Genomic DNA, 27,257 nt, shown 5'->3' with positions numbered 1-27,257 from the left:
TTCAGTGTCCCTTTAAGGAATACTCATGAACATATAGGGTCAGATTACGAGTGGAGCACAATATTTGCGCTCCACTCTAATACCACTGCACGCAAATGTGACTGGTATTACTAGTTGAGTGCAATGCGAACGCATTTCAGGGAAGCTTTGCGCTCACAAGATCGTACTTCCATAGGCCCCAATGGGAGCCTCGTTCTCATGCTAATAGGCACAGCGAAGGGCGTAAGTCACGCAGGGATGGGCAGCAAATTTTAAATGTATATGTATATATACATATATTTATGTGTTTATATGTGTATATACACATATTAACACTTTAATATATGTATATAAGCATATACAAATATATTTATTGGAATAACAGTCTCCATAGAACGCAATGTAAAGGCACTTTTCAGTGCTGTTTTTTTTCTAACACCCCACATCCTCACACTTTAACCCTTTAAAACTGCTTTGTGCAGTAATATTCAAAAAAATAAAAATAAAGATGATATATTTTATTTCTTAAAAGTAACACTACACTTTATTTTGGGGGCAATTGGGTGACATTTTTTCAATTAGCCAGAGGTCTGACCTCTGGTTATTTTTTGGAGAGCAAATTGCTCCAGCGAGCTTGCGGTAGCATTAACCAGCCACTCATAATGGCTGGTTATTTAACATGCGTCCTTAAACAGGCGAATTTGTCCGTTTCCCGGCGCACATTAAATTAGCACTCCACTTGTAATCTAGCTTATAATGTATAACATTGTTGCAGACACAACTGCTACAGAAACATGCACTCTCATGAGCCTACTTTGTATGCTATTCATGATAGGATCTCAAAGGGACCAGGGACATTTTATAATAGAAGTAAATTTGATGTATTTTTTTTATTTTATGCTGTATCTGAATAATGAAAGTGTAGTTCTCACTTTCATGTTCTTTTAAGGGACATAAACCCATTTTTATTTTATGATTGAGATAGAGCATACAATAACAACTTTTTAACTTGTATTATGACATTTTCTTCATTATTTTGGTATCCTTTGTTGAAGGAGCAGGGATGCACTACTGAGAGATAGCTAATGACATCAAGTGAGCCAATGACAAGTGGCATATGTACAGCTACAACATCAGCAGCTAGCTCCCATTAGTGCATTGCTGCTCCTATGCCTACTTAGATATGCTTTTCAATAAAGGATACCAAGAAAACAAAGGAAATTAGATAATACAAGTAAAATGGAAAGTTATTTAAACTGAATGCTCTATCTGAATCAAAGAAGAAAAACCAGGTTTTTTGTCCCTTTAATCGCGCTTCAGTATTGATCACATGGTGAATTCTCCATTACAGGAATAGTCTATTCAAAATTAAACTTGAATGCTTCCGATAGAACATGCAATTTTAAGCGACTTTCTAATTTACTTCTATTATCAATAATGTAGCCACCAATCAGCAAGCGCTACCCAGGAGCTGAACTAAAAATGGGCCGGCTCCTAAGCTTACATTCTAATAAAGATACCAAGAGAACAAAGAAACATTTAAAATAGGAGTAAATTAGAAAGTTGCTTAAAATTGCATGCTCTATCTGAAACATGAAAGTTTAATTTTGACTAGACTATTCCTTTAAAATCCATATTTATTCAGGTTTTAAAACCATGTTGTCTGTTGTGACAAGGTTGCATTCACTCTTACTATTTCAGTGTACATTTATTATTTCCTGTCATATGGGCAATTATTCCATAGGTACATCAAAAAAGGTAAATATAAATATATTCCTACAGAAGTTTCCTTCTTCATATGATAGATTCTAATGGTTGTAATTTAAAATAACCTTTGATAAATAAAATAGAATCTTAAAATCAGCAAAATAGCTAAAGGGAATATATACAGTACATATATATTCCTAGAGAAGTGTTCTTCATAAATATGGTGGATTATAATGGTTGTAATTTAAAATAACATTTTATAAAGAAAATTAAATCTTAAAAATAGCTAAAAAAAATCAAGTAGACTGCCCCTTGAATCATGATTGTTTCCAAAAATAATTTTTAAACCAGATTTTTTAAATGTTTTTATTTTAGAATTTTTTCTTTTTAAATATCTAAATACTTCTTATTTACCTTTCATTAGTGTTTGCCTGTATTTCCGTTAAATATATGACACACAGACTTTACGGTGTCTTGAAAGTGCGTCTCATTGTTTTTTACTTTATAAACGGTGTTGCAACTATTCCAATAAACTCTCTGATATAATAAATGGTGAAATTCCTTTTTTAAAACGCAAGGTATTTAAAATGAATTTGTATATTGTTATACAAGCTAATATACTTTAGATACGATTTTAGGTGTAAATCTGGTAGTTTTGTAAATATTGGGAAATACGAGAGAGAAAAACGGTCATTAATCTATACTGTAATTGAAGATGTTTTCCTTAAATCAATCACGCACGTGATCTATTGGCAGACTGGCAAACCCTGCATTGCATCAACACCCCTTTTACGGCCAGACAGACAGGGGGCACAGATGACAATGCATATTGCACAAGATAAAAAGATCACTTTTTCATTCCATTGCTAGAGGGGCGTGTACTGTACAACAGGCTCACATATTGCCCGGGTGTATTGGGAAAAGGGGCGGGACGTGGGCGGCTACTGATTGGCTGCAGGCTAAGGAGCTCTCACCTTATGATTGGTTGTGAGCAAAGTATATTAGTGGTTGGAAGGGTTCAGATTCTGTAGTGGCATTTTAGCTCTTTGTGGTGTTTGCAGCAGTTCTGTTATCATTTATAACTTCCAGTTGTGGACCTTTGTGCTAATACAATGAAGGAACGGAGGAATCCCCAACCCGCTGTGGTCAGATGCAAACTGGTTTTAGTTGGAGATGTGCACTGTGGGAAAACCGCAATGCTGCAAGTACTGGCAAAGGACTGCTACCCCGAGGTGAGTTACTGCAGGGTCCTGCGCACATCATGTGACCCAGAAGTCACCCAGATGGTCACTTTAGCTTTTGCTGGTTCCCAGGTCCTTAATCACATTGCTGACATTCCTGTGCTCTCAGCCGTGACTTATCAAGCAGTCCCTCTCCTTCCCCAGCTAATCTCTACCTCGTAGCAGTGATTTGGTTAATACTGCTATGACGTGGCAATGAATGGGTTAAAATATATATACAGTATATCTATCTCCTACTCCCGAATGAGAGATACATTTTTTTTTTTTTTTTTATATATATAATTTATCTCTCATTCGGAGTAGGTTATTGTTACGTACTACCCTAATTGATTTTTATTATTTACATAATGAATTTGAGAATTCGCACTCTGGCGCTGTTTTCACTGGGAACAGAAAATAAACTATTTTAACCCCCTGTGACCTGGTAGCTAATGGTTTGGGGGCGTGCATAGATGATTACGTATGCCATAGTATGCAAACATATAGTTAATTCTGCCCTATAATCATTTCTGCAATATGCCTGACTCGCTACATGCCATTGATAATATATTGGTAGTAGATACGCGTCTTTATTGCTGCACATTTAAACCCTTTTCAGGATTAGTAACGCTTCTTGTGGTTTTTACTTTGCTTCTTATATCTCTTCTGTCTAGTACTATAGATACGCTATGGGGGCTATTTCTTGGTTGTCTAATAAAACAGAGGACTTGCAGATGGCATTCCCATAATGTATAGGATAGAGATATAGGGCTCTAGAAAATATACCTGCAGGACTATTATTTGACTATTAAGGGCAAACATTTTTTTTTTTTTCTAAATTTGTTTTTATATACAGTGAAAATAGATTGTTTTTTGTTTCCTCTTCCCCCCCCCCCATATTTAGTAAAAAATTACTTTGTTTGCCCATAATAGTCAAATATCCCTGCAGGTAAATCTCCTAGATTTATAGGTAGTAGATGGGTGGGGGGGGGGGGTGTTTAAGATAAGTATATTTAAACGTAATTCTTGTCTGCCAAAACAATTTATCATAAATGTTTTACCCTTCTCTGTATTTAATTTGTGAACAATCTATAACTTTTCTTAGATTATGACTTGAAATAATCAGACTGACTCTCTAGTCTTTTCTTTTGTCTGCCTGTCTGGGTTGTTTTATTGTGTGATGCATCTTCCCTGCATGGCAATATCATCTATGTTGCAGTGGTGTCAATGAGGCACGTGTGTTTGCGTTGGCTGCAGTGATGTTTGTGCTGTGTTTCCTGTGTATATTATGCGCTGGTCTTGGCCAGCAGTTAACTGTAATTGTGGTGGCACAGCAATATATTCTGTTGCATTAAATTGTCTGTTGGCTGCAGTGTTGTCAGTTAAGTCACAGCTATGTGTGTGTGTCTTGTTTCCAGACATATGTACCTACAGTATTTGAAAACTACACAGCCAGCATGGAGACCGAGGAACAGCGCGTAGAACTCAGCCTATGGGATACATCAGGTAGGCACAATCAGAAAAAAGCCAATACAAATATGTTGTAAACAAGACCTCTTTTTTTAGAGTTGGATGTGTTGTGGTGATACCAAAAAGAACAAAACATTATTTTGCAAGACTGCTACCATATAGTGCATCCGATATATGCACAGTACCTACCTTGGTATTATCTTCAACAATGTAAACTGAGAACAAATTAAACTTGAAAAGACATAAATGCTCAGGAGAGGCAATGCATAACTGGAAGCTAGCTGGTGATTGCTAGATAAACACATTTGCTTAATTTCATTGGCTCGCCTGACATGCTCAACTTTGTCTCAGTAGTGTATCACTGCTCTGGATCTGACTTTAGCCATGTGTTTAACATTTTTGTAGACATTCATTACATAACTAGAAATATTTTTTTTATAGCACTTGAGCTTGCAATTAGCACACTTATATCAATTAAATTTTTCTTTTTGCATTTGAATGTCCCTTTAGATATTATTCCAAGGCACGGGCATTGTATATAGTATTCTCAGTTCAGTAAAATTATGAAGTAAACTGATTACAAAAACTTTAGATAAGCAAGGATACATTCATTCAAAAACTTTTGTTGGTGAAGTAGAGTTCATTATAAGTTTACGTTGCCTGTATTTGCAAATATATCCATGGCAATACTGGGCACACAGGCCTCTTAAGAGTAACATGGCATTCTAAATGACGTATGCTTGAAGGGATACTGAACCCAATTTTTTCTTTCATGATTCAGATAGAACATGCAACTTTCTAATTTACTCCTATTATCAATTTTTCTTTGTATCTTTATTTGAAAAGGCAAGAATGTAAAACTAAGAGTTGGCTCAGAACCCTAGATAGTGCTTGCTGACTGTGGTGGCTACATTTACCCAATCAGCTAGCGCTACCCGAGTACTGAACCAATAATTGGCCAACTCCCATGATTACATTCCTGCTTTTCAAATATAGATACAAAGAAAATGATAATAGAAGATGCAATTTTCTAATTTACTACTATCTGAATCATGAAAGAGTTTGGGTTCAGTATCCCTTTTAAAGGGAGATGTTTTTTATGTGCTTCTAAAAAAAAAAAGGTTTTATCTCCTGGCAATTGTTGTGGTGTCACTAAATTCTGTTCTGCATATTGGTAGGTTAATCTTGGCCAAATATTTAATTGCAGAAGCATTGTATGCAAACAGTGGCTTTCTCTTATTTTAGCAATGGGTTAACTAGTAGTTTAATGCAATAGCAGAAACTTCAGTTTTGTTTGTTCTCCAGCTGTTAAGAGAATTGTGTTGCCTTTAAAAAGGTTTGCAGCATGTATTTAAACTATTTGTTATGATCATGCATGGTAAAGATGTGAACCCCCAATTTAAGCTCTACCCCCCCCCCCCTTAAAGGGACAGTTCTTCCAAAAATGTTCTCCTGTTTAAATTGTTCCCAATGATCCATTTTACCTGCTGGAGTGTATTAAATTGTAGCTCCTTTGCCCCTATTTTGGCTTTTGAAATAGCTGATTTAGCGTGTGGTTTCCCAACCTATACTGGAGTCTCGGCTATTGAATATCCTGAGTAAATACAGCCAGCAGAAGAAATGACACACCAGTGTGGTGCAGGATAGTAATGTAATAAAATTATTATTTTCCTATGTATTGCGCTTACATTTTTCAGACAAATATAAGATAAGGGAGCACGTGTGGTTACACAAAGTGATGATATGAGATCTGATATTACCTGAAACTCAACCCATTGTAATAGGCTGTGGTTTAAAAGCACAAAACCAGCTACTTCATATACACAAATAAACCGAAAATGCAATTTCTCATAAATGTTACTCTGCAGCTGGTATAACAAGTCATTGTGAATTAATATAAAAACTATTTTACAGTGTACTGTCCCTTTAACACCCTTTTTGTTATTACATCTGAAATCTGTGATACCAATTTTTTATTATCTGACTAATTCAATTAAACGGTATACTTCCTGGGGACAAATGGCATTTATCAGATGTGATTTTTCAGCTTGCCATCTGTTGCTGGTGTTGAGAGGGTCAGATTGCAAATATAAAAGTGTAAGCATTAACACCTTGTGGGATCTGTGAAAGGGAAGTCATTATGGCGGCAGCCGTGTTATCATTTTGCTTCCTAAAGCAATTGTTTGCTCATACCCATTTTTATTTTTTATATATTCTAAATTATCACTAAGTATTTTTTAGGCTTTACAGATGTTGCTTTTGATAGCAAGTTATAAACTAGTTAAAGGGCTGGTCCAGACATGCCCATCAGTAAAGGGGTTTGTGTTTAAACCGTTATTGTAGCAATATGGTTGTTGGATGCTTTTGTTTCCAAACAATGTTTAGACTTTAAAGCAGTTAAAGTAGAGGGAGTGGAGGATCATTGTACAATAATTGCACAAATGCATGCACTTAGTGCTCCAGTAGGAGTAAACTGTAATCAAAGGCCTATTGTTTGGCTTGTTTTGCCTGCTGTGTTGCCTTGCTGGTCTTTTCAGTAGTGGGACTTATGACCTTTCAGGCCATAAATAGGGTGGAATAGCTATTTAACACCACCTATTGCATGAGTTCTGTCAAATTTAACAGAAAAAAAAAACTAAAGGTATTCATTGCAATTCAAACATTAAGACTAGAACAATCTAATTTAAAGAAGTTTCTGGCCAAGCGGACTGTAATCAATGTGTGAAATCAAGACACTGGTCTTCAGTACCCCCCAGGGATTATTTACTGGTTATCCCCACAGTCAGTAGTGCTGCGTTGTCACACTGGCTGTTTACCCTATTTAGTGATTCTGATGGCTACTTGCTATGCAGCTCCAGCCCAGACACTGCTGCAGATCAGTGGCAGGAATCAAAGCCAATGTCTCAGGCTCTTAAAGCTAGCTACGCAGTGAAGCCAACCCCTGGGGAAGCTATGCAGCAAAAAGCCCTTGAATAGCAGGTGGGCAGTGTCAGCCACTCTACCCTTAGAATTTTTGTAAGAAAGAAGAAAACTTGTCTAAATCTAGGTACATTTTCACAGGTAACCTATTTGGCTAGCTTCTTAACCTGTTCTCCGTGCTTTGGTTGGATGTTGACTTCTTTGAATAAGATTGAAAATACTTTAATGCTACATTTTTAAAGGGTTAACCGGTACTACATGGCTAATGTGTCAGCTAGTTCAAGCTCATCTTAGTTATGTAATACCTGCATTCATAGGTAGGTAAACCCTTTTTTTTTTTTTTTTTTTTGGTTCAATTTTTTCATATTTAGTGTCTTGATAAATTCTGCAGCCTTGCCTGTCCTTTCGTGATTGGTCTGGTCTTGTTGCTATGGAAACTATTCTCCTCATCAGGGTGGGGGTATTTGCTATTCTAAGCACGGAGCTGCTGAGCTGAAAAGCATAAAAGGAGGGTGAGGTTTTGGAGAGAGCTTGAGGGTCTGTACTGCAGCTCGTGTGCCCCTGTGTAAAGGCCTCGGGCAGCTCTTAGACAGAATAGGCTCTATGCCAACATAAAAATGGGGTTGAGTGAATGACCATATTGTCGGTTTCCTGGAACTTAAAAAAACAGGGCACATTACTATGTGCTGGCACTTGAGTGGGTTACTGATGTGCTTGAGCAGCTAGGATAGCTCTTTGAGCTATCATTAAAGTGATGCTGTGTCTCCAGCTAAGATGGAAAGGCTGCTGTGTCTAAAAGGGCAGGACAGATAATGGCCTCCTTAGGGAGTGTATTGCTGTAGTGATACAATACCAGCTCTGCTGTGTCTGAATAGCTAATACAAACTTTATAGCAAAGTTACATATCTCACAAGCAATTAGCTTTGTCACCTATATTGCAAATTTTCTCTCCTGATTTTTTTTTTTTTTTTTTTGCCACCTTAGTTAAGTGTTGCCTTAAACATGTGGTGGTCTGTCTTGTCTTCTGTAATTATGACTTTCCATTACAAAGTTAATCTCTAAACCAAACTTCCTAACGCATGAGGGCCACTTGTCCATATTTTAGAAAATTTAAAGGAACACTGAACCCATATTTTCACTTGCATGACATTTTAAGCAACTTTCTAATTTACTCCTATTATCAAATGTTTATTCTCTAGTATCTTTATTTGCACTGCAAGAATCTGTAATTTTTTTTTTTTTTTTTTTTTTTTTAATGCTGGCCCATTTCTAGTGAACCTGGGTTGTTCTTGCTGATTGGATAAATTCTTCCCCCAATAAAGTGCTGTCCAGAACTCTGAACCAAAAAAAAGCTTAGATGCCTTTTTCAAATAAAAATAGCAAGAGAACAAATAGAAATTGATAATAGGAGTCAATTAGAGTGTACAATTTTAGGCAACTTTCTATCTAAATAACAACAAAACAAAATTTGGGTTCAGTGTCCCTTTAAGTGCCTCATATAAAGATGATTATTAAACACGCAAATATACAGGGAATTTAGGTAAGGTTGCAGGGTTTTGGTCACTCAAAGCACACTTTATTTCTACCATTTCCTGGGCCACAAACTACGGCACACATGCTTACCTCTGCACTAGTCTTTGCCACCCCAGGGAGAGCTCAGAGGGCTACATGAGGCCTTTGGGCTGCCAGTTGACTGTCCTTAATTTAAAATGTTTTTGTAGAATTTTTAAAATACGTTTTAATTGGCTAATATTTTAATGTAATAGCCATGTTCCTTGTACCTAATGAAGTTTAAACTGGAGTTAGTTTATTTGACCATAATGTCATTTTTGTTTATAGGATCGCCATATTACGATAATGTGCGTCCCCTTTGCTACAGTGACTCTGATGCAGTGTTGCTTTGCTTTGACGTCAGTCGACCAGAGAGCTTGGATAGTGCCCTGAAAAAGGTAAGTCCGTTTATATATTTGAACGTGAGCAGGCATGGTAATCTCCCTGTGCTAAGTCCTTTTTTATGACACAATATATTTATTCATGTTTCTGAATTTCATTTTCTTCTAGTGGAAGACAGAAGTCCTAGACTATTGCCCTAGCACAAGGATACTTCTGATTGGCTGCAAGACAGATCTACGTACTGACCTTAGCACAATTATGGAGCTTTCAAACCAGAAACAGGCACCACTATCTTATGAACAGGTGTGTGAGTATAACTAGCAATCTGAGCTGATAGTGTTTTAATACTGTAGATTCAGAAGCTAGTTTTGCTATATCCAGTGGCTAGTGTTTCATATTTGTTTGCATATACCAAGTGTGCGTTGCACTAAAAAATTCTGTAATCTAGCAAACAAGTTCTCAGTCTATACATGGACTGCCAAGACAGGTTTAATAATATTTCACTACTGTGACTATATAGGTTGGTGTTAATCGATAATCTTTTCTATTTTTCAGGGTTGTGCTGCAGCAAAACAACTAGGGGCAGAAAGCTACCTGGAGTGTTCAGCTTTCACATCTGAAAAAAGCGTACACAGCATATTCCGATCTGCAGCCTCAGTTTGTCTGACAAAACCTTCACCTCCAGGTAGGAGGAGCCCAGCTCGGAGCCTGTCCAAGAGACTGCTAAATCTACCCAGTCGTTCTGAGCTAATTTCTTCCACCTTCAAAAAAGAAAAGGCCAAAAGTTGCTGTCTGATGTAGGGTTATTGTGCCAACACATCACATGGACACTTATTTAAGACTATGGACATTCCCCTACATTCTAAATCACCACTGGAAGAGCAGACTGGGCCCCCGGGGGTGAAGGTTCTGGGGAAGTAGTAGGTCCAGCGCCCCCTTCCGGATGGAGCTGTTGCTAAAGCTTGCACAGAAGGGCTGAAGACTTATTGATTTGCACAAAGACTAACTTGCACATGGAGGGAGTATATACCGGGAACGTGGAGGCAAAACTACTAATTTTTGTGACCACAAGAAGAAAAAAAAACAAAGCTGCTCTTTAATAGGAGTATTAATCTTTTACCATACCATGGCTGATTCCCTGAACTTGCCAGAAACTACAGTATTAATAACCCTTGGTACTTATGCCTGTATGGTACTGTATAGGTAGCAGATTCTGGTGAAAGCACAGGAGTGACTGTCTTCCCAGTGTCACAAGGACTTTAAATTTATTTTTTAATCCACTGTAAATCTGTATGTGCTTGATCTGTGATACTGAATTTATTTATTTGAAGATATATGGGAGAAACTATTTCAAAGAGCCTATTTGGGGAACTAGGATATTAATAAACCTTGTTTTGCACATGACAGACATCCTTGGCTTTGTGTGAAATTTTATTTATAAAAAAAAAGTGCTCCTTTTTTACCAAGGTTGTTCTTAAACTGGGACCTGAATGGATTAGTTGCGCGTTTCATGTAATAGACACTGTTAGCACTTTCATTTTGCAGCACTGATTCAACAATGCAGCCAAAGCACAGCGCTGTTTTAAGATGTTTCAGCTACTGCAATATATTCTAAAACGTGAACAATTGCTTTATTCTCTAGCTAATAAACTCATTGCAATTGAGCTAGTGCACTGATTTTCAAACCTGTCCTCGGTCCACATTTTGAGGATATCTGAACTGAAGCATAACTCGCAGTATCAGTTGATTAGCATACATGGTTATTTTACCTGCTTTCATCCAAGGTAGTCCTGAAAACTTGCCTGTTGGGGAGGTCTGAGGATCGGTTTGAAAACCAGGGAGCTAGTGCTTTAGGTTAATTGTCTAATTTAAAATCTAATTTCAAATTTAGATGCAGATATTTTTTTATTTATAAAAACAAATTATTCAGAGCATGCGATTGTAAACAACTTTCCAATTATCGTCCATTACTCAATCTCTTTATATACAGCTCCTACTTGGCATGTGCAAGAATTCACTGTATATGCATCTTGTGATTTGCTAATGGCTGTCACATGATGCAAGGGGAAAGAAAATGTAACTGACATTTTGTCAGAAAAACGTACACCTTTCAAAGTCCGTGTGGGTTTTTTTTTTTTTTTTTTTCTCCTCACTGCCTCCTTTTTAAATAAGGGGAAATAATCATGCTGTCCCTAACAACAAGACTGTCCAGCTCTGTGATACCAGGCAACTTGGCTGAATGAGGGAAAGCAAATGTTAAAAGGAGAGTACTGTAACATTTTCTCCCTTGGACTTGTTCCCAACTATCCATTTTTACCTGCTGGAGTGTTTTAAAGGACAAGTAAATTTGTAGATTTGCATAATAGACTATTGAATGGCGCTTAGTCTGAACTTAAAATAAGTAATCTCTTTATTTTCTATCTCTCAAATATCCGTTGTGTCTATTTCCACTCCTTCTGCATCATGTGACGGGCATTAGCCAATCACAAATGCAAATATGTATATTCTGTGAAATCTTGAGCATGCTCAGTAGGAGCTAGTAACTGAAGTGTAAATATCAAATCACTGCACATTGTGTTAATGGAAGAAAATTGGAATGTTTAAAATTGCATGCTCTATATGAATCATGAAAGTTGGATTTGAGTGTCCCTGTTAAAAGGAGCTATTTGTAAACTTTAATTTGTCAATTGAAATATCAGGGTTTTTTGGGCTATCTAATCTATAATAACTTCAATACTTGAGTATTGACTATAGAAAAAGTTTGTAAACGACAGCCAACAGAAGACATTTTATACTCCCAGTGGTAGTGATATGTACTAAAATCTTTGTTTTGAATTGTTCTAATTATAGGTCTTTGGTATACAGACCAACAGTAAGGAAGCATTTCTGTGTATAGAAAGTGGTAAGATGAGGTCTGATCACCCTATAAGTTTAGGGCCATACTACGAGTGACACACTAATGATATTGGGGTTTATCGCAGCTACTTGCACATGTCTGAAGGAGCGCTTGTTATTTAAGTTGGAAGGAAATGCAAGTGCAGTCGTGATTTACGCTAGAAGGATTAACGAGAGCTCTGGTTAACTGTTACGCAGAACTAAAAAGTCACAAAGCACATAAAAAGTACAGATACCCTCTTAATAAATGTTAAACCCTGTTTCACTCTCACATCGTTAATTCTGATTGAGGACCAGTAGATCAACAGGGAGTAGATGACACCGCACCTGGGAGATCCCAGTAACCTCCAATAAGCACATTTGGTGCTGCTCTGTGTAAAATTGTATCAAACTTAATGCATTAGGAGGTGCCTTCTTTATTTTCATTTATTTTACACTCCTAACACAATCTAATGTATTTAAAATAAATTTTGCACAAAAAAAGTTGTAAGGACTCAAAAATATGAGGTGTTAGAAGAAAATAAAAAAACGAGCAAAGAGCTTTAACATAGATACAAACACACGTCTGAATATGTGTTTATGTTTACATATGTATTTTCAGACATAAATATGTATACATATAAGTGCATTGGGGCCCTTTGCAGTTAAGTAGCTGAAAACATGTAATCATATTTATGCAATATTCATATTTAATGTTACACTGTAAATATTTCACATTCCAATTTTCTGCACAGAGGGGGATTATGTTCTATGCATTTTTAACTAGATCTTTCTCAAACAGTTATTTAAAGAACATTGGAATGTGAAATATTAATATTTTCATGTCCGGTTTGCGCTCTTGTAGGGTGTTAGGTGTTTTTCCCCCCACACACATTTCACACTCCATTGAAGTCTGTGGGGAATACGTTAATTGTGGTGGCGTTTATTCAAATTTCTTTATTTCACATGCAAGCAAACTTTTTACTTGCTACTGGTAAATATGAGCCTACTCGACCCGTGCAAAAAACTTCTGGCGGAGTTAACACTTGAGCAAGAGCAATAGAGCAAAACTGGATAGCAAAAAAATCCAAATACTTTTTATTGAGTACAAAAAAATTAAGAACAAATGCACATAACCGTGAAATTGTCACTAGGTACTAAGCCATATATATATATATATATATATATATACTATTTTTTATTTTTTTTAAACATCCCATAGGTGCGTAGGGTATGGAGGAACTGACAATTACAGAAAAGCTGACTTGTGACTGGCTAACTGACTATAAAGGGACAGTAAACCCCTTATAATCTCTATTTGACGTTTTTGTTTTAAAATAAAACATCCCATGTGTGTAGGACATGGAGGAACTGTGACAATTTTTACAGAACAGCTGACTTGTGACAGTAAACTACTTATAATCTCAATTGTTTGACGTTGACCAAAATGATAAGATAAACTGCAATTAGGGAGAGATATGTGATAAAGTTTAAGCTTGTGAAGCCTACAATGTGCTCATTTTTTTTTTTTTTTAATAACTTTATTTATTAATAGTGAGGACAAAATGATTCACCATATACATAACAAGTTGAACAATAAGAAATGCTAAAGCATTTGTAAGATTTGCCAAGTCCATCATAGTTACTGATGATATAAAGGAAGATTTCCTCCTGCAGAAGCAGGGAATCAAACCGTCCACACAATTTTCATTTTTTCAAGTGAACAACCAAAAATAAGACAAAACAAAGAAAAGAGACAAAAACAGAAATAGAAATATGAACAGACAATTCGCAAAGAATAACATTAGCACTTACCCGGGCCCTCCGACTCGCCCCCCACAGACCAAGCAGCAAGATCCAATAATTGTACAAATGTCAAGACCTCAAGTATTCACAGATAAGCGAGACAAGTCAGTCAGTCTGTAAGCACCATTTACCTCGGAGGTTCTCATTCAAAATGAAAAGGCTATTTCTAAATGGGTATATAACACCGTCTCTTACTCTAGGTGAAAGAAATAGAAGGTAAGCCTCCCACTTGTGGATAAATTTCCTGACTCTTTTTTTCCGGATCCCCCTTTGTATCCGCCTGCTCAGTCAACATTTGGTTGTGTACTCTGCCAAGCAGCTGCCCGAGTGGGGGTGCTCTATTGCTAGCCCACCCCTTCAGGATAACCATCCTAGCCAGCATCAAGACAGTCGTGAGAAAAGTGTCAAACTTATAAATTCTGTCTTTGGGTATCAGAAATATAACATGTTGTGCTGTAAGGGTCACCTGTTGATTTGTTACTTTTGTCAACCAATAAGAAACTCTAAACCAAAATCTTCTCAGCTTGGGGCAATCCCACAATAAGTGAATCCAATCTGGGGATGGGTACCTACACCTATTGCAGATATTCTCCGCCCCCGAGACCCATCTAGCTCGAATGCCAGGTGTGATGTAGGACTGGTGGATAAATTTCATATGTGTCTCCCTTAGATTGGCTGAGATTGTACTAGCATGTACCTTCCCGAGGCTCCCTATAATGAGGTCAGAGTCCACCGTCAGTTCTCTACTGTTTGCCCATTTCGTTACAAGTCCCTGTCTAGTATGCCCTTCACAGTGTTTAAGCAATAGGTCATAAGTGTGCGATATCTTATAAGAGCCCTGCTTAGCTAGAGCACACAATTTATCAATGTTGGAAGGCTCGGTAGTCAACAGCTTGTCTGAGATGAGTTTATACAGATAATGCCTGCATTGAAAATACGCAAACCTATGTGTCCCTGGGAGATCGTGTGAGCTTTGCAATTCAGAAAAGGGTATGATGTCTAAAGTGAGTGGGTTAAAAAGTTGGTGGAGTCTTGTAAGATGTCGGTGGTGCCATGTAGCAAACACTTCAGTCGTGTAACCAGGGATGAACTGTAGATTGCCCTGAATCGGCAAATATTTAGTCACTAGATGTTGTGTCCCCCATAGCTTACAAATCCCGGACCACGCCCTCAAAGGATCTTTGAATAATATATGAGATTGTATGGATAAAGGAAGCGATTTGAGAGGTGAGTGGGGCAGGAAAGCAAGATGTAAAGGCCTAATAAGACCACCCTCTAACTCAGGGACGGTGAAATATGTATTCCCTACCATCCAGTCCAAGACAATCTTAGACAATGTGGACCAGTTGTACCAGATAATGTTTGGAAGGCGGAGCCCACCCTCACTCGAGGACATAAATAGATACTTTTTACCTATCCTATGCTTTTTCCCTTGCCAGATAAAGCGACCCAATGAGGTCTGGAGAGAGGCAGCATCTTTATGTGTCAATAGAAGAGGCAGCATCTGTAGCGGATAGAGGAGCTTAGGAAGGGCGATCATCTTAAAAAGCTGAACCCTCCCCGAAAGGGACAAGGGGAGCCTTGTCCAACCTGACAATAATTGTTTGATGTTTGCAATGACTCCTGTGAGGTTGAGGTGGTATAGTTTCGTGGGATCAATGTGTAAAAGGATCCCGAGATATTTGAAGGATCCCTCTGTGATCCTGAGGCCACTGCCCGACAGTGTGGTGTCACCGAGGTTCTGCAACCAGGTTACCTCCGATTTATCAACATTGATTTTATACCCCGAAAAGGACCCGAATATCTTGATGGTATCCAGGAGGGGCTGGAGGTTGTTACTGGGGTCGCCCACAAACAGGAGCAGGTCATCTGCGTATAATGAGAGATGATATTTATGTCCAAGCACATCAAGTCCTGCACAATGTTGTCTAATGTATGAGGCCAGGGGCTCTATGGCCAGATCAAACAACAGGGGGGAAAGGGGGCAGCCCTGTCTAGTTCCCCTTTGAAGTGTAAAAGAGGGGGAAAGCTCTCCATTAACTATAAGGGATGCCATAGGGACCTGATACAGTGTACGGAGGAAGTCAGCAAAGCAACCCGAAATTCCGAATCGTTCTAGGGAGGTGTGCAAATGATCCCACTCAATCCGATCAAATGCCTTTTCCGCGTCAAGTGCCAAAAGGCACGCATCTGGCAATTTGGATGGGGTTTGAGATGTTGCATTATACCAATAATGTGAAGAGATGGCTAGGACTTTCCGGATATAAAGTACCGAGGACCTCCCTTTTACAAAGCCTGTCTGGTCCATGTGTACGACAGACGGCAAGACCGTCGCTAGACGGTCAGCCAGGATCTTTGTAAGAAGTTTGTAATCTCCATTAAGAAGGGAGATTGGGCGGTATGATGAGGTCTGGGTATGGTCCCTGTCAGGTTTAGGAATCAGGCAAATGTTCGCTTCTGAGAAACGCTTATCTAATCGTGATGCCCCTTCCAGATATGCTGTGAACAGAGAGGCTAAAGTGGGAGCCATTTCCTCACTCAAAAGCTTGAAATATTCAGATGGCAGCCCGTCTGGGCCTGGGGCCTTCCCTAATTTGCTATGTCGTATGGCTTTGATAATCTCTTGTACATGGATCGGGGCATTAAGGGCCGATTTTTGCTCCTCAGAGATAGTGGGTAACTGCACCGAGCCCCAGAATCTCAACTTTGCCTCATGGTCTATTGTCTGGCTAGTGTATAGTTCCTTATAATACTTAACAAATTCCGACATAATGTCTTTATTGTCTGAAGTCAGTTTGGACTGGGAGTTTATAGCCGCTATATAGGATTTGGGGCGGTAAGAATGAACTAGTTTGGCCAGGAGCTTACCAGATTTATTACCCTGGCGAAAATATCTACCCTGCCTATGTATGTCAAATTTGAGATGTTGTTGAGTTAAAAACGTGTCCCTGGCCTGCTTAAGCTCGTAGTACTTTTTTTGAGATGCGAGGGAGGGGTCAGAAAGGTAGTCATTGTACGCCGCGGTTAACTGCGCCAGAAAGTCACCATCAATTCGTCTGTTGTTTTTGTTGTATTGGGCCGTAAAGGCCGTGATGCAGCCCCTCATTACCGCCTTAGAGGCATGCCAGAATAGGTCGGGGGTATCTTTATGTGTATTATTGTCTGACGTATAGTGTACCCATGAGGACTTTAAGTGATTGCGAAAATTTATGTTGTTATAGAGATACGTGGGGAATCTCCAAGATTTCTTAGGGGGGGTCCTTGGTGTAGGGTGCAATACTAGTATGATAGGGGCATGGTCCGAGATTGTAATCTGTGCTATGGTACTGGTGTGAACTTGAGGTGTTAATGTTGAAGAGGTAAGGAAATAGTCTATCCTTGACATTGTATGGTGTGTTTTAGATAGGCAAGTAAAGTCTCTTTCCTCTGGATTTTTTGTTCTCCAGACATCTACCAAGTCTAGTGTCTCTTTAAAAGAGCTAATTAGAGTTACCTCTCTACTATGTGGGGCACGTTGTGTCATGTGACCTAGCACTGAAGGATCTTTAAATCTATCTAGAGGAACAGCCTGGGCCAGGTTAAAATCCCCTCCCATAATCATCGGGGCATTGTAGGTTAATAATTTTGCCAGTAAAGTTGACCAGAAATTGGGGTTAACCTCGTTCGGGCCATAAATATTACAAATGGTGTAGGTAAATTGATGAATTTGCAACAGAGCTATAATATACCTGCCTTTCTGATCAATGTCAACCTGCGAGAAGGAAATTGGGAGACCCTTCCTAACCAAAATAGCTACCCCTCTCTTTCTGCCCTCTGTTGGAGAGTATAGTGCCTGACCTACCCAACGCCTCTTTAGCTTATCGTGTTCGTCTGCCGTCAGTCTAGTCTCCTGAAGCAATGCTATGTCAGCCTGTAGTGAATTTAAATGTTGCAAGATAGTACCTCTCTTTGCAGGTGATGTAATGCCTCCCACATTCCAAGAAACTATTCTAACAGGTACTGCCATAGAGATAGTGTAAGAATGCTAATATTAGGCAAAGAGTTACCTTGTGGTCGTGTGTTAGACTGTAAAGAGAGTGTGCTCTATTGTCGTCTTGAGTGGGGAAGGTAGCGTGTAGTGTGTTCCTGCAAAGAAGAAGGAATAGCAGCCCCCAAGCACCATATTGTACCCAAGGTGACTCACTGTGATAAGCCGTTAGTAGTAAGAGTATGTCAGAAGTCCTGATGAAGTGGTCTGCGGAGGGCAAGCCCAGAGGGGCCCGGGACTCCCCATGATAGAAGCTGAAAGGGAGACAAAAAAAAGGCACATGTAAGCAGTACAGTGACATTTCTGGCATAAACATTTTAGTATGAAACAGTAACCATATCGCATGAAGAACATGACAACCAAGATAAAAAGACATTAGCAGGGTATGCCCTAAGTAGGGTATGGGGCATTTAGGATTCTGAGCCAAAGGGTGGCAGTGGCTCCAATGAACTATAACATGGGATAGTAATTCTAAATGAGCAATAAAAAGGAACTGGGGTATGTTAACCAGCATGCCTACCAGGCAGAGAGGAAAAGCCCTGATCAGGCTACACAGAACTATTAGGTGCCCAAAGCTAGAGGGGGGGACCAAAGGGGAATTAGCGTGCAGAAAAGGGTACCCCGGGTATTCTCCAGGAAATGGGTTCAGCCAAGGTAGATAGGAGAGTTCAGGCTGACAACTTTGGGCTGGGAAACCTAAGCCAAAATGTGGTATTAGAGCATGGATTTGATCTCCCTTGTCTATAATAACAAGGGGAAAAAGAAAAAGCAATACCTGAAAAAGAAAAGTACACATCATGTAAAGACACACGAATTATGTTTCACAGATACAAAATACAAACTATCATTAGAGAATATTTCAGCCATTGTCCTGTCTTCGTTCAGACGATAAGTAGGCCTGTACCGCTGCAGGGGAGTGGAAAATCTTAGGCCCAGAAGACGTCTGCAACCTAAGCTTAGCTGGGTACAGGAGAGCAAACCGACGACCCTTTTCATGAAGGAGGGAGCAGAGTGGTGCAAAGTCTTTGCGTCTTCTAGTGACTTCCACAGAGAAGTCTTGAAAAAGTAAGAGACGGTGATCCTCATATTTGACTTCTTTTGTACCTCTATAAGCGCGTAGTATCGTGATCTTGTCTTGGTAGTTTAAACACTTGAAAATCACCTGACGCGGCCTTTCTTTAGAGTTCTCCAGATGTCTGTCAGGACCAATGCGGTGGGCTCTCTCTATGTCAAGGGGCAGGCAATCTTGAGGCATGCCAAGAAGTGCGGGGAGGGTGGAGGCAGTAAAATCCAGCAGGTCTTTATCTTTAATCGTTTCTGGTACCCCTACTATGCGCAGATTATTTTGCCTGCTGCGATTCTCTAAGTCCTCGACCTTGTCTTGTAAGTATTGGTTTTGCTTCAGAAGATTCTTCAGAGATACTTCAGATTCCTGTTGCCTGTCCTCCACCTCAGAAATTCTTTGCTCCGCATTATTCAAGCGAGTAGAAAAGGCACGCACTTCAGTAGTAAGCGTGTCTACCCCTGCCTGTAGGTTGTCCATTTTAGGTAAGAAAAAAGCCTTCAACTCTTGCAATAAGGCAGCATGGTCACTTGATGAGCTCCCCTCACCCTCCTGTTGGGAGTTATGAATGATGGTTTCAGCAACCTGTTTCAGCCGCTTTTCTTGTGTTTTTGACCTGCAACTCATATTGTCTGTCCCAGAATGGGGAATTCTGTGGAAATATTCGTCAACTTTCATAGAATAGAGCGCTGGCAAGCTGTGTGTGCAACAGGAGGTCTCAATAAGCCCAATTTAGGAAGGGCGAGGTATAGGGCCCACACAAAGTGAGATACGATTAAGGTCTAAGTCCTTGTGTCTAAAACAATGATGTTTAGTAAGATTGTAGTATTTGTCCACTGTTATAGGTAGAGGATGTGAGGTTAAGCCACTAGATGTTGTCTTATGCCTGCATAAATGAGTTGTTATAATAAATTTAAAACAGCCATGTGCGTCAGCAAGTGGTAAACGGACAAATGCAAACTTCGTTATCTCTCCAAATTCCTCTGTCTCACTCCCTCCCTTTAAGTTAGCAAGGAAAAGGACAAAAGGGGGGAAGAGGCATACAGTGCTATTAAGTCGCACCCAACACAGTGGTATATATATGAGGCAAGTCTCTAGGCAGGTGATGTGTGCATTTAACTCCAATGATGCAAAGAAGGAAAAACAAACAAGCTGTTGGCAGGGTTATTAGAGTGGTCAAAATTAGCAGATCAGTCCCATCTCCTTAGCTCCTAAGTGTTTACCTATTTTCAGTGGTTTGTGTTTGAGACAAGGTAGCCTGCAGTGTGTTATGTGCGTACTCACAATTATCCTCTGGCTCCGAGGCCCACAAAACTTGGGAGCAAAGTACTGAGCCCTAGGGCCATTCACCTCCGCCTGCGGTGCCTGTCTGTATTCAATTCTAGAAGGATTGATGTTGCCCAGGGGAGAGGAGCTCTCTGCTGCACTGCCAAAGGCCGAGGTGTCAAGATAGTTGAGCAGGGATCAGGAACCAGACAGCTCTGTGACCCCCGCAGTGATGGCGTCTGTTCGCGCCCTTTTTCTTTTTCTTTAAATTTGCCCCCGGGGACCAGGACCGGATGACAAGTCCTGCGTGTGGGAGATCAGCCAAGGCACTAATAGACAGCCCGGCAAGAAAAGAAGTCACGGGGAGTGGAATATCAGCAGCGGAGACACTTATTAGAGCTGTGTGTATACGGAGCTCTTTACCGCTGCTGCTACTCGGTCGTCCCGCCCACCGGAAGTCACAATGTGCTCATTTTAATGGCTGTTTCTATCATTCTTTATACCATAAACAATAGGACTTTTTTTTTTCTTTCAATGATGGGTCTTTCTAGAAAAGGAACATGGCAGCATATTTGTTAATTATTGAAATGATTTTTTGCCATGTGACTTTGTATTAGGTCAGGTAGGTATGTCATTCCTTTAAAAGTATAAAAGCTGCTTTCACTGTACGATAACAAATCCAATTCAGAAGAACTGCTGTGTGTGACCTTTACATAACTCCTGTGTTCCTTCTACACTATAATACCAGGAATTTAAAGTATTGTTGCCGCTGTTAACGGACCATACATTTTTTGCCAGACGTGGGCTATAAATCTCATTTGCAACCTTGCAGAAAGAGCATACATTTCTTTGTATGTAAAAAAAAAATTAAAATATATAAAAAATTGTTTTTTCAGATAATTTGTGAAACCAATATACCTGCGGGTAGAAGTATTCAGCTATTTCTGGAGCTGGTTATATTAGTGCAACACACAAAGATGTAGATTTGCAAAGATCTTTGTGTGTTGCTTAACACTAATATATATGGCACCGAAAATCGGTAATAGCCACTACTCCTGGCTATCGGAATAAGTTTGACAAATGAATATCTGGACAACACACGCACACAGCAAATTAAATTTAAGCCTCCCAGTAGAATCTGTTTTTGGTTACTACAAAGCATAAATATATGAAGTAAATATTTAGACAAAACAATTATATTTTGATGTGGAATACTTGGGTAATGCATGATATTTGCATAATTTTGGATTTATATTCATAGATGAAGTAATTTCAAATATTTTATTCTCTCATAATATAACATGTCCATACTATAAAAAGGATGTCTTTAAACTCAAAATGTAATTAATTCCCCATATATTCAATCATGTGTAATAAAAGTATTGTAATGTAATTTATATTATGTGCGTCTCCAGTAATTTACCTCTCAAAACAGTTTTTCTTTTTAATGACACGACGAGTGCACGTATCATCTTAATTACTATTGGGATATTCACCTCCTGGTCAGCAGGAGGCGGCAAAGAGCACCACAGCAAAGCTGTTAAATATCACCTCCCAACCCGTCATTCTCTTTGCCTACATTAGTGTAAGGAAGTGGTAAAGTTAGGTGTTAGTAAAAGATTCTTCAATCAAGAGTTTATTATTTTTAAAGTAGTGCAAGATTGTGCTGCTTTGTCCTAGGGTGTAGCCATAGTCCATATCAGTCTCTTCAGTAGAGCAGTGGTGGCTTTAGTGCAATGGAAACTTGTGGGACATAATTCTCACTGCGCCTCCCATACTGATGCTGCCCTAATCTGAAAAACTGAGGGATCTTACTCAGTCTTTTTCTTTTGCACAGGTCCATAGGAGGGAGAGGACCTCTTAAACCTGGGAGCTGCCTTTACTGTCGGGCAGTTGAGGAGGTAAGTGCTGACTTGTTATCTGGGGGATAGGGCTCAGAAACGGAGGCACTTGATTATTGAGGGGACAATAAAGACTCATGGGAATATGGGCGCTTTATTTAAGACGGTTACAGTGCAGGCACTGGGGGCTGGATGCTTAAACTTATGGTGGTTCTTATCTCCCGGCGTTTTACTAATACTCACGACTACTCTTCCTGTTAGTTGGAAAAAGTAGTCTCGTTACCAGTTTTTTTGCTGCGCATCTAGTTAAAAGTAGCGCTTAGTAATAGTGTCAGCTGCACATCTCTGGAGCAGATGCGTGTCAATTAGAGACTGCAGTGTTCTGGTGCTGGGAAACGGATCCTGTCTGTGCTGTGAGGATAATTTTTCTTCAGATAAGTAGGCACCTCAGCAAGGTACTGCTGAGGTGTGGAGTGATCTGTAGGGTATTTTTCCTTGTAGTTACATACTCTATTAAAAATAAAAAAAAGTTACCTTTTAACATTTAAAGAAACAGTACCGTAACTCTAAAATTTAGTAACTCTAAAATTGCTTACATTTTTTTTTTTTTTGTGAGATGGAACAAGTCTTTGCAAGCTGTAACTTGTTCTTTACGCCTTGATACCATTGTGGAACCACCAATCCCTTCTGTCCCTCATGTATTGAAAGGACTTTAAGTTATATGGATAGACTTTTTGTGGAACCATCATTTTCTAAGGAAGATGCTGTTCAAGAGTCTAATGCTGAGCTTATGCCGCAGCTTTCTCCTCAAGTGCCCCAAATTTTGCCGCCCTCACATGTAGTTCCCTGCGCTTCTTCTATAACTATATGTAACATATTAGATAGTCACTGCCAAATACTTAAAACTGATAAAGATTTATCACAATATATCGGAGACAAAATTAAAACCAGCTGGAGAAGAGCATCTACAATTGGTAATAAACTGGTGAGAAGCCACTTCACAAGAAAGAAACCAAATAGGAACATTTGTGGAACTTACACATGCGGATCATGCAGTTTCTGCAAATATATCCACAATGAAAAAGAATATAAAACCTTAACTGGTAACACCAAAAGAATGCTGGGATTTGCTAATTGTAGGACAAAAAAATGTAGTATATTGCCTCCTCTGTGTTTGTCGCAAAAGATATATAGACATAACGACACAGAAATTACGTGTTAGACTTGGAGAACATATTAACAGTATAAAAAATTGTGAAATTAATAAAAAGAAAGATAAAAACCTCACTCCCGTTGCCAGACATTATCTTAATAAACATGGCACCAAACCAGATCTAAAGGTATGTGCCCTACAGGTAATTAAAACAGGCATTAGGGGTGGCAATATTTAAAATATGCTTTTACAAGCTGAATGCAGATGGATTTTTTGGTTAAACACCCTAACTCCCAATAGACTCAATGAACAGAACGGATTTGGCTCTTATTTATAAAATGTACTACACTAACCATCAATGTGTAGAATTTATTTCAACCCATCTCTCTTTATTTAAATATTGTAACTATACTCTATATCGTCAATCAGCTAATACCTTATTTTTTATCTTAATCCAAATTATACGCTGTTTATAAACAGGTTTCGTAATTTGCCATCTTCCATATATCTGAGATTAAGCCTACTTAGAGATATAAGTATTACCTTACTCTATTTGTGATATCTATATAGTATCAAATATGCTTGTCGTTCCCTCCTCTCCTTTTTATATAACATCTGAGTACTTATCTCCCTGTTTTTACAATAGTTAGAGGTTTCCCTAAATAAACATAATCCCTGTTATGACTGTCTTTATGAAATGAATATTAAAGGGACAGTCTACACCAGAATTTTTATTATTTTAAAAGATAGATAATCCCTTTATTACCCATTTTTGCATAACCAACACAGTTATAATAATATACTTTTAACCTCTGTGATTTTCTTGTATCTAAGCCTCTGCAAACTGCCCCTTTTTTCAGTTCTTTTGACAGACTTGCAGTCTAGCCAATCAGTGCCTGCTCCCAGATAACTTCACGTGCACGAGCACAGTGTTATCTATATGAAATACGTGAACTAACACCCTCTAGTGGTGAGAACCTGTTAAAATGCAATCTGAAAAGAGGTGGGCTTCAAGGTCTAAGAAATTAGCATATGATCCTCCTAGGTTAAGCTTTCAACTAAGAATACCAAGAGAACAAAGCAAAATTGGTGATAAAAGTAAATTGGAAAATTGTTTAAAATTACATGCTCTATCTGAATCATGAAAGTTTATTTTGGCCTAGACTGTCCCTTTAATTCTGACTTGAGTTTATACACTGTATTATACTTTATGGAGGATATAATATTTCAGACACTTACTTGATATTACCTGAACTCACTTTGTTCTCTGTATATAGTATGTGCACCATTCTTGTATGTAACATCTTAATATCCACATATTAGAACTATGACCCAGCATATCAGACATTAATGGATGTTACCTGACTTTATCCTTATATTGGTCATTAGCGATCTTTATATAATACATACTATTTGTAATATACTAGTATCTATTCCCCTTTTTGGCAATAATCAGAGGACTATGTAATTTAAATTTAACTTCCGTTATGGCTACCTAATGAACGGTATCTCAATTATGATTTGAGCTTATATAATATATTAACTATTTATGTTCTTGATGAAATAAGTCTCATAAAAATATGCTTTATATGACTTCTTGATTCATTATAATTTCCCCAAATATTACATTGATTAAAAAAATGTTGGCGTCATTTCAGTATCTACACTATCTATTGTACTCAGTGGTCTTATCAATAGGGCATCCATACATTATTCATTTGCATCACTGATTACGTATGATCTGGTATGATCTACATTAAATGTTGTTCTTGACTCATATATAGTATTGTTCTATGTTGACAATCTGTCAACATTACCTACTGACGTGGTTGCGATCACGTGACGGATTCCCATCCAATGGGAGGAGGATGTCTTCGATTGGACTTCCTCAGGGGGGTGCACCTTCTGCTGCCCCTGATTGGCTAATGAGTGTCTGACTTAAGCAGGAAGGCTTTTCACAGTCAGGGTTAGCCTTTGAAAAAGCCAGTTGCAGCGAAATGCGCATCAGGCGTTCAATGAGACTAGCTACCTATTAAATTGTACTATCAGTTCCTCTGCTGTGGCTCACATTTATAGTTTGGATTATTATCCCTACATTGTATTATATTGCATTTATTTGAATTTCTGAGTCATTCTTACTTGGGTACTCTCTCAGTCTGGTCAACACTGCGCCAGTATTACACTAGTTAGCAGTTACTTATAGTGAGATCAAAACTCATAGGAAAGCATATTATGGTGTACACCGAACTAAGTCCCCCCCCCTTGTTTGACTCTATCTTATTGGCATTAATGCTTTAGGGTTATGCTATCCTGTTTTGCTAACACATTTAATTTTGTGTGTTATTAGTAAGCCACACTGCTTATTGCGAGTGTACCATCATATACATAGATTGCTAGTACTCCACTCTCTTTATGTTTTTTTAATCTAAGTTTTATTTACACCTCATTGTTAGTGATTTATTCTTAATATACTCAATAAATGTTAAGTTTTAATGTGTTTACCCTCCTTGGTGGCTCTTCCTGCCCTATATACCTTTTTCCTGATATAGTAGAAATATATTCTGTTTTCTTTTGAGTGCCCTGCCTTTGTCCACCTTTTCTCTACCCTTTGATTTTCCCATGTTTATTGGACATTGAGCACTCCCCTACATTTAATGATAATTGAATTGTTATTAAACCCTCTCCTGCTACTTTGAGAATTCTCTCTATATGTAGCATACTATAATTGGGGCTAATAGTTTAGTCAGATTTATCCCCCATCATTTTCTTCTCTACTTCCTCTATAACTCCTACTGGGGTTACCTTGCAAGACATAATTTCCTTATGTCTTCTGCAGTTTCTAATGCATTGTCTGCCTTTCCAATGTTGCAGGGAAAGCACAAGAGGAAAACCAGATTTCTCTTGTAAGGTGTATCCAGTCCACGGGTTCATCCATTACTTGTGGGATATTCTCCTTCCCAACACAAGCTGCAAGAGGACACCCACAGCAGAGCTGTCTATATAGCTCCCCCCCTAACTGCCACCCCCAGTCATTCTCTTGCAACTCTCGACAAGAAAGGAAGTATCAAGAGATATGTGGTGACTTAGTGTAGTTTTACCTTCAATCAAGAGTTTGTTATTTTTAAATTGTACCGGCGTTGTACTGTTTTTCTCTCAGGCAGAAATTAGAAGAAGAATTCTGCCTGGAGATTTGATGATCTTAGCGGTTTGTAACTAAGGTCCATTGCTGTTCTCACACATAACTGATGAATATGGGAAAACTTCAGTTGGTGGAATGGCCTGCAGATTACCTGCTTTGAGGTATGTTCAGTATTTTTATTTCTAGAGAGAGGAATAAGTTCTAGAAAATGCTGACAGAGCCTTGTGTATTTGAGGTAAGCTTGATGCAGTGATTTAACAGTGACTGAGATCATGCTTACATAACAGGGTAATACTCATGTTAATATTCATATTGCTTAGTGACAAAACGTTTACATGATTTCATAAATAGGACGTTTTTTTCTCTGAGGGAGATAAGTCTTTATTTGGGGCCTAGTTTCCACATGGCTAGTCAGATACTCCCAGGAGTATTTTCTTAAGGCCCATCTGGCATCCAGTACATGGTGGGAGGGGCCTATTTTAGCACTCTAACTGTGCAGTTTTAATACAGACTGAGACATCTAACTTCCCTAGAAGAGTCCTCTGGCATCTGAGAACCATTTCAAAGGGGTTATTTCTGCACAATATCGTATTTAAGGGCAGGTAGGAGCCTCACAGCAGAGCTGTGGCATGGTGCTCAATTTATTTTTAACGTTTTTCAATCCGGTTTGGGGCCTAAGGGGTTAATCATCCATTTGCAAGTGGGTGCAATGTTGCTTTAGTCCCTTACACATACTGTAAAAATTTCAAAGATTTTACTGTATTTTTTCACTGTTTTGCAGTTTAAGTGCTAGTTTTTTTCTCTAAAAGGCACAGTAATGTTTTTGTTTAATTTCTGTTTCACCTTTATTAAAGAGTTTTCCAAGCTTGCTTGTCTCATTACTAGTCTGTTAAATATGTC

The 27,257-nt window shown here is 38.7% G+C and overlaps 1 protein-coding gene across 1 annotated transcript; it reads left to right on the top strand.

Annotated features, from left to right (window-relative positions):
* The first annotated feature begins 2,708 nt into the window (after nt 1-2,708).
* On the top strand, nt 2,709-10,598 carry RND1 (Rho family GTPase 1). Its single transcript, XM_053704952.1, has 5 exons — nt 2,709-2,918; nt 4,325-4,412; nt 9,135-9,244; nt 9,357-9,491; nt 9,744-10,598. Exons 1-5 carry the CDS (start codon nt 2,799-2,801, stop codon nt 9,987-9,989), a joined length of 699 nt encoding a protein of 232 aa, XP_053560927.1. The 5' UTR covers nt 2,709-2,798; the 3' UTR covers nt 9,990-10,598.
* Nucleotides 10,599-27,257: the final 16,659 nt, after the last annotated feature.

The sequence above is a fragment of the Bombina bombina genome, chromosome 3 (genome assembly GCF_027579735.1).
Source record: "Bombina bombina isolate aBomBom1 chromosome 3, aBomBom1.pri, whole genome shotgun sequence".
In the NCBI taxonomy this organism is placed as follows: domain Eukaryota; kingdom Metazoa; phylum Chordata; class Amphibia; order Anura; family Bombinatoridae; genus Bombina; species Bombina bombina.
The sequence above is the reverse complement of the archived record's forward strand: the minus strand, read 5'-3'. Positions and strand labels throughout refer to the sequence as shown.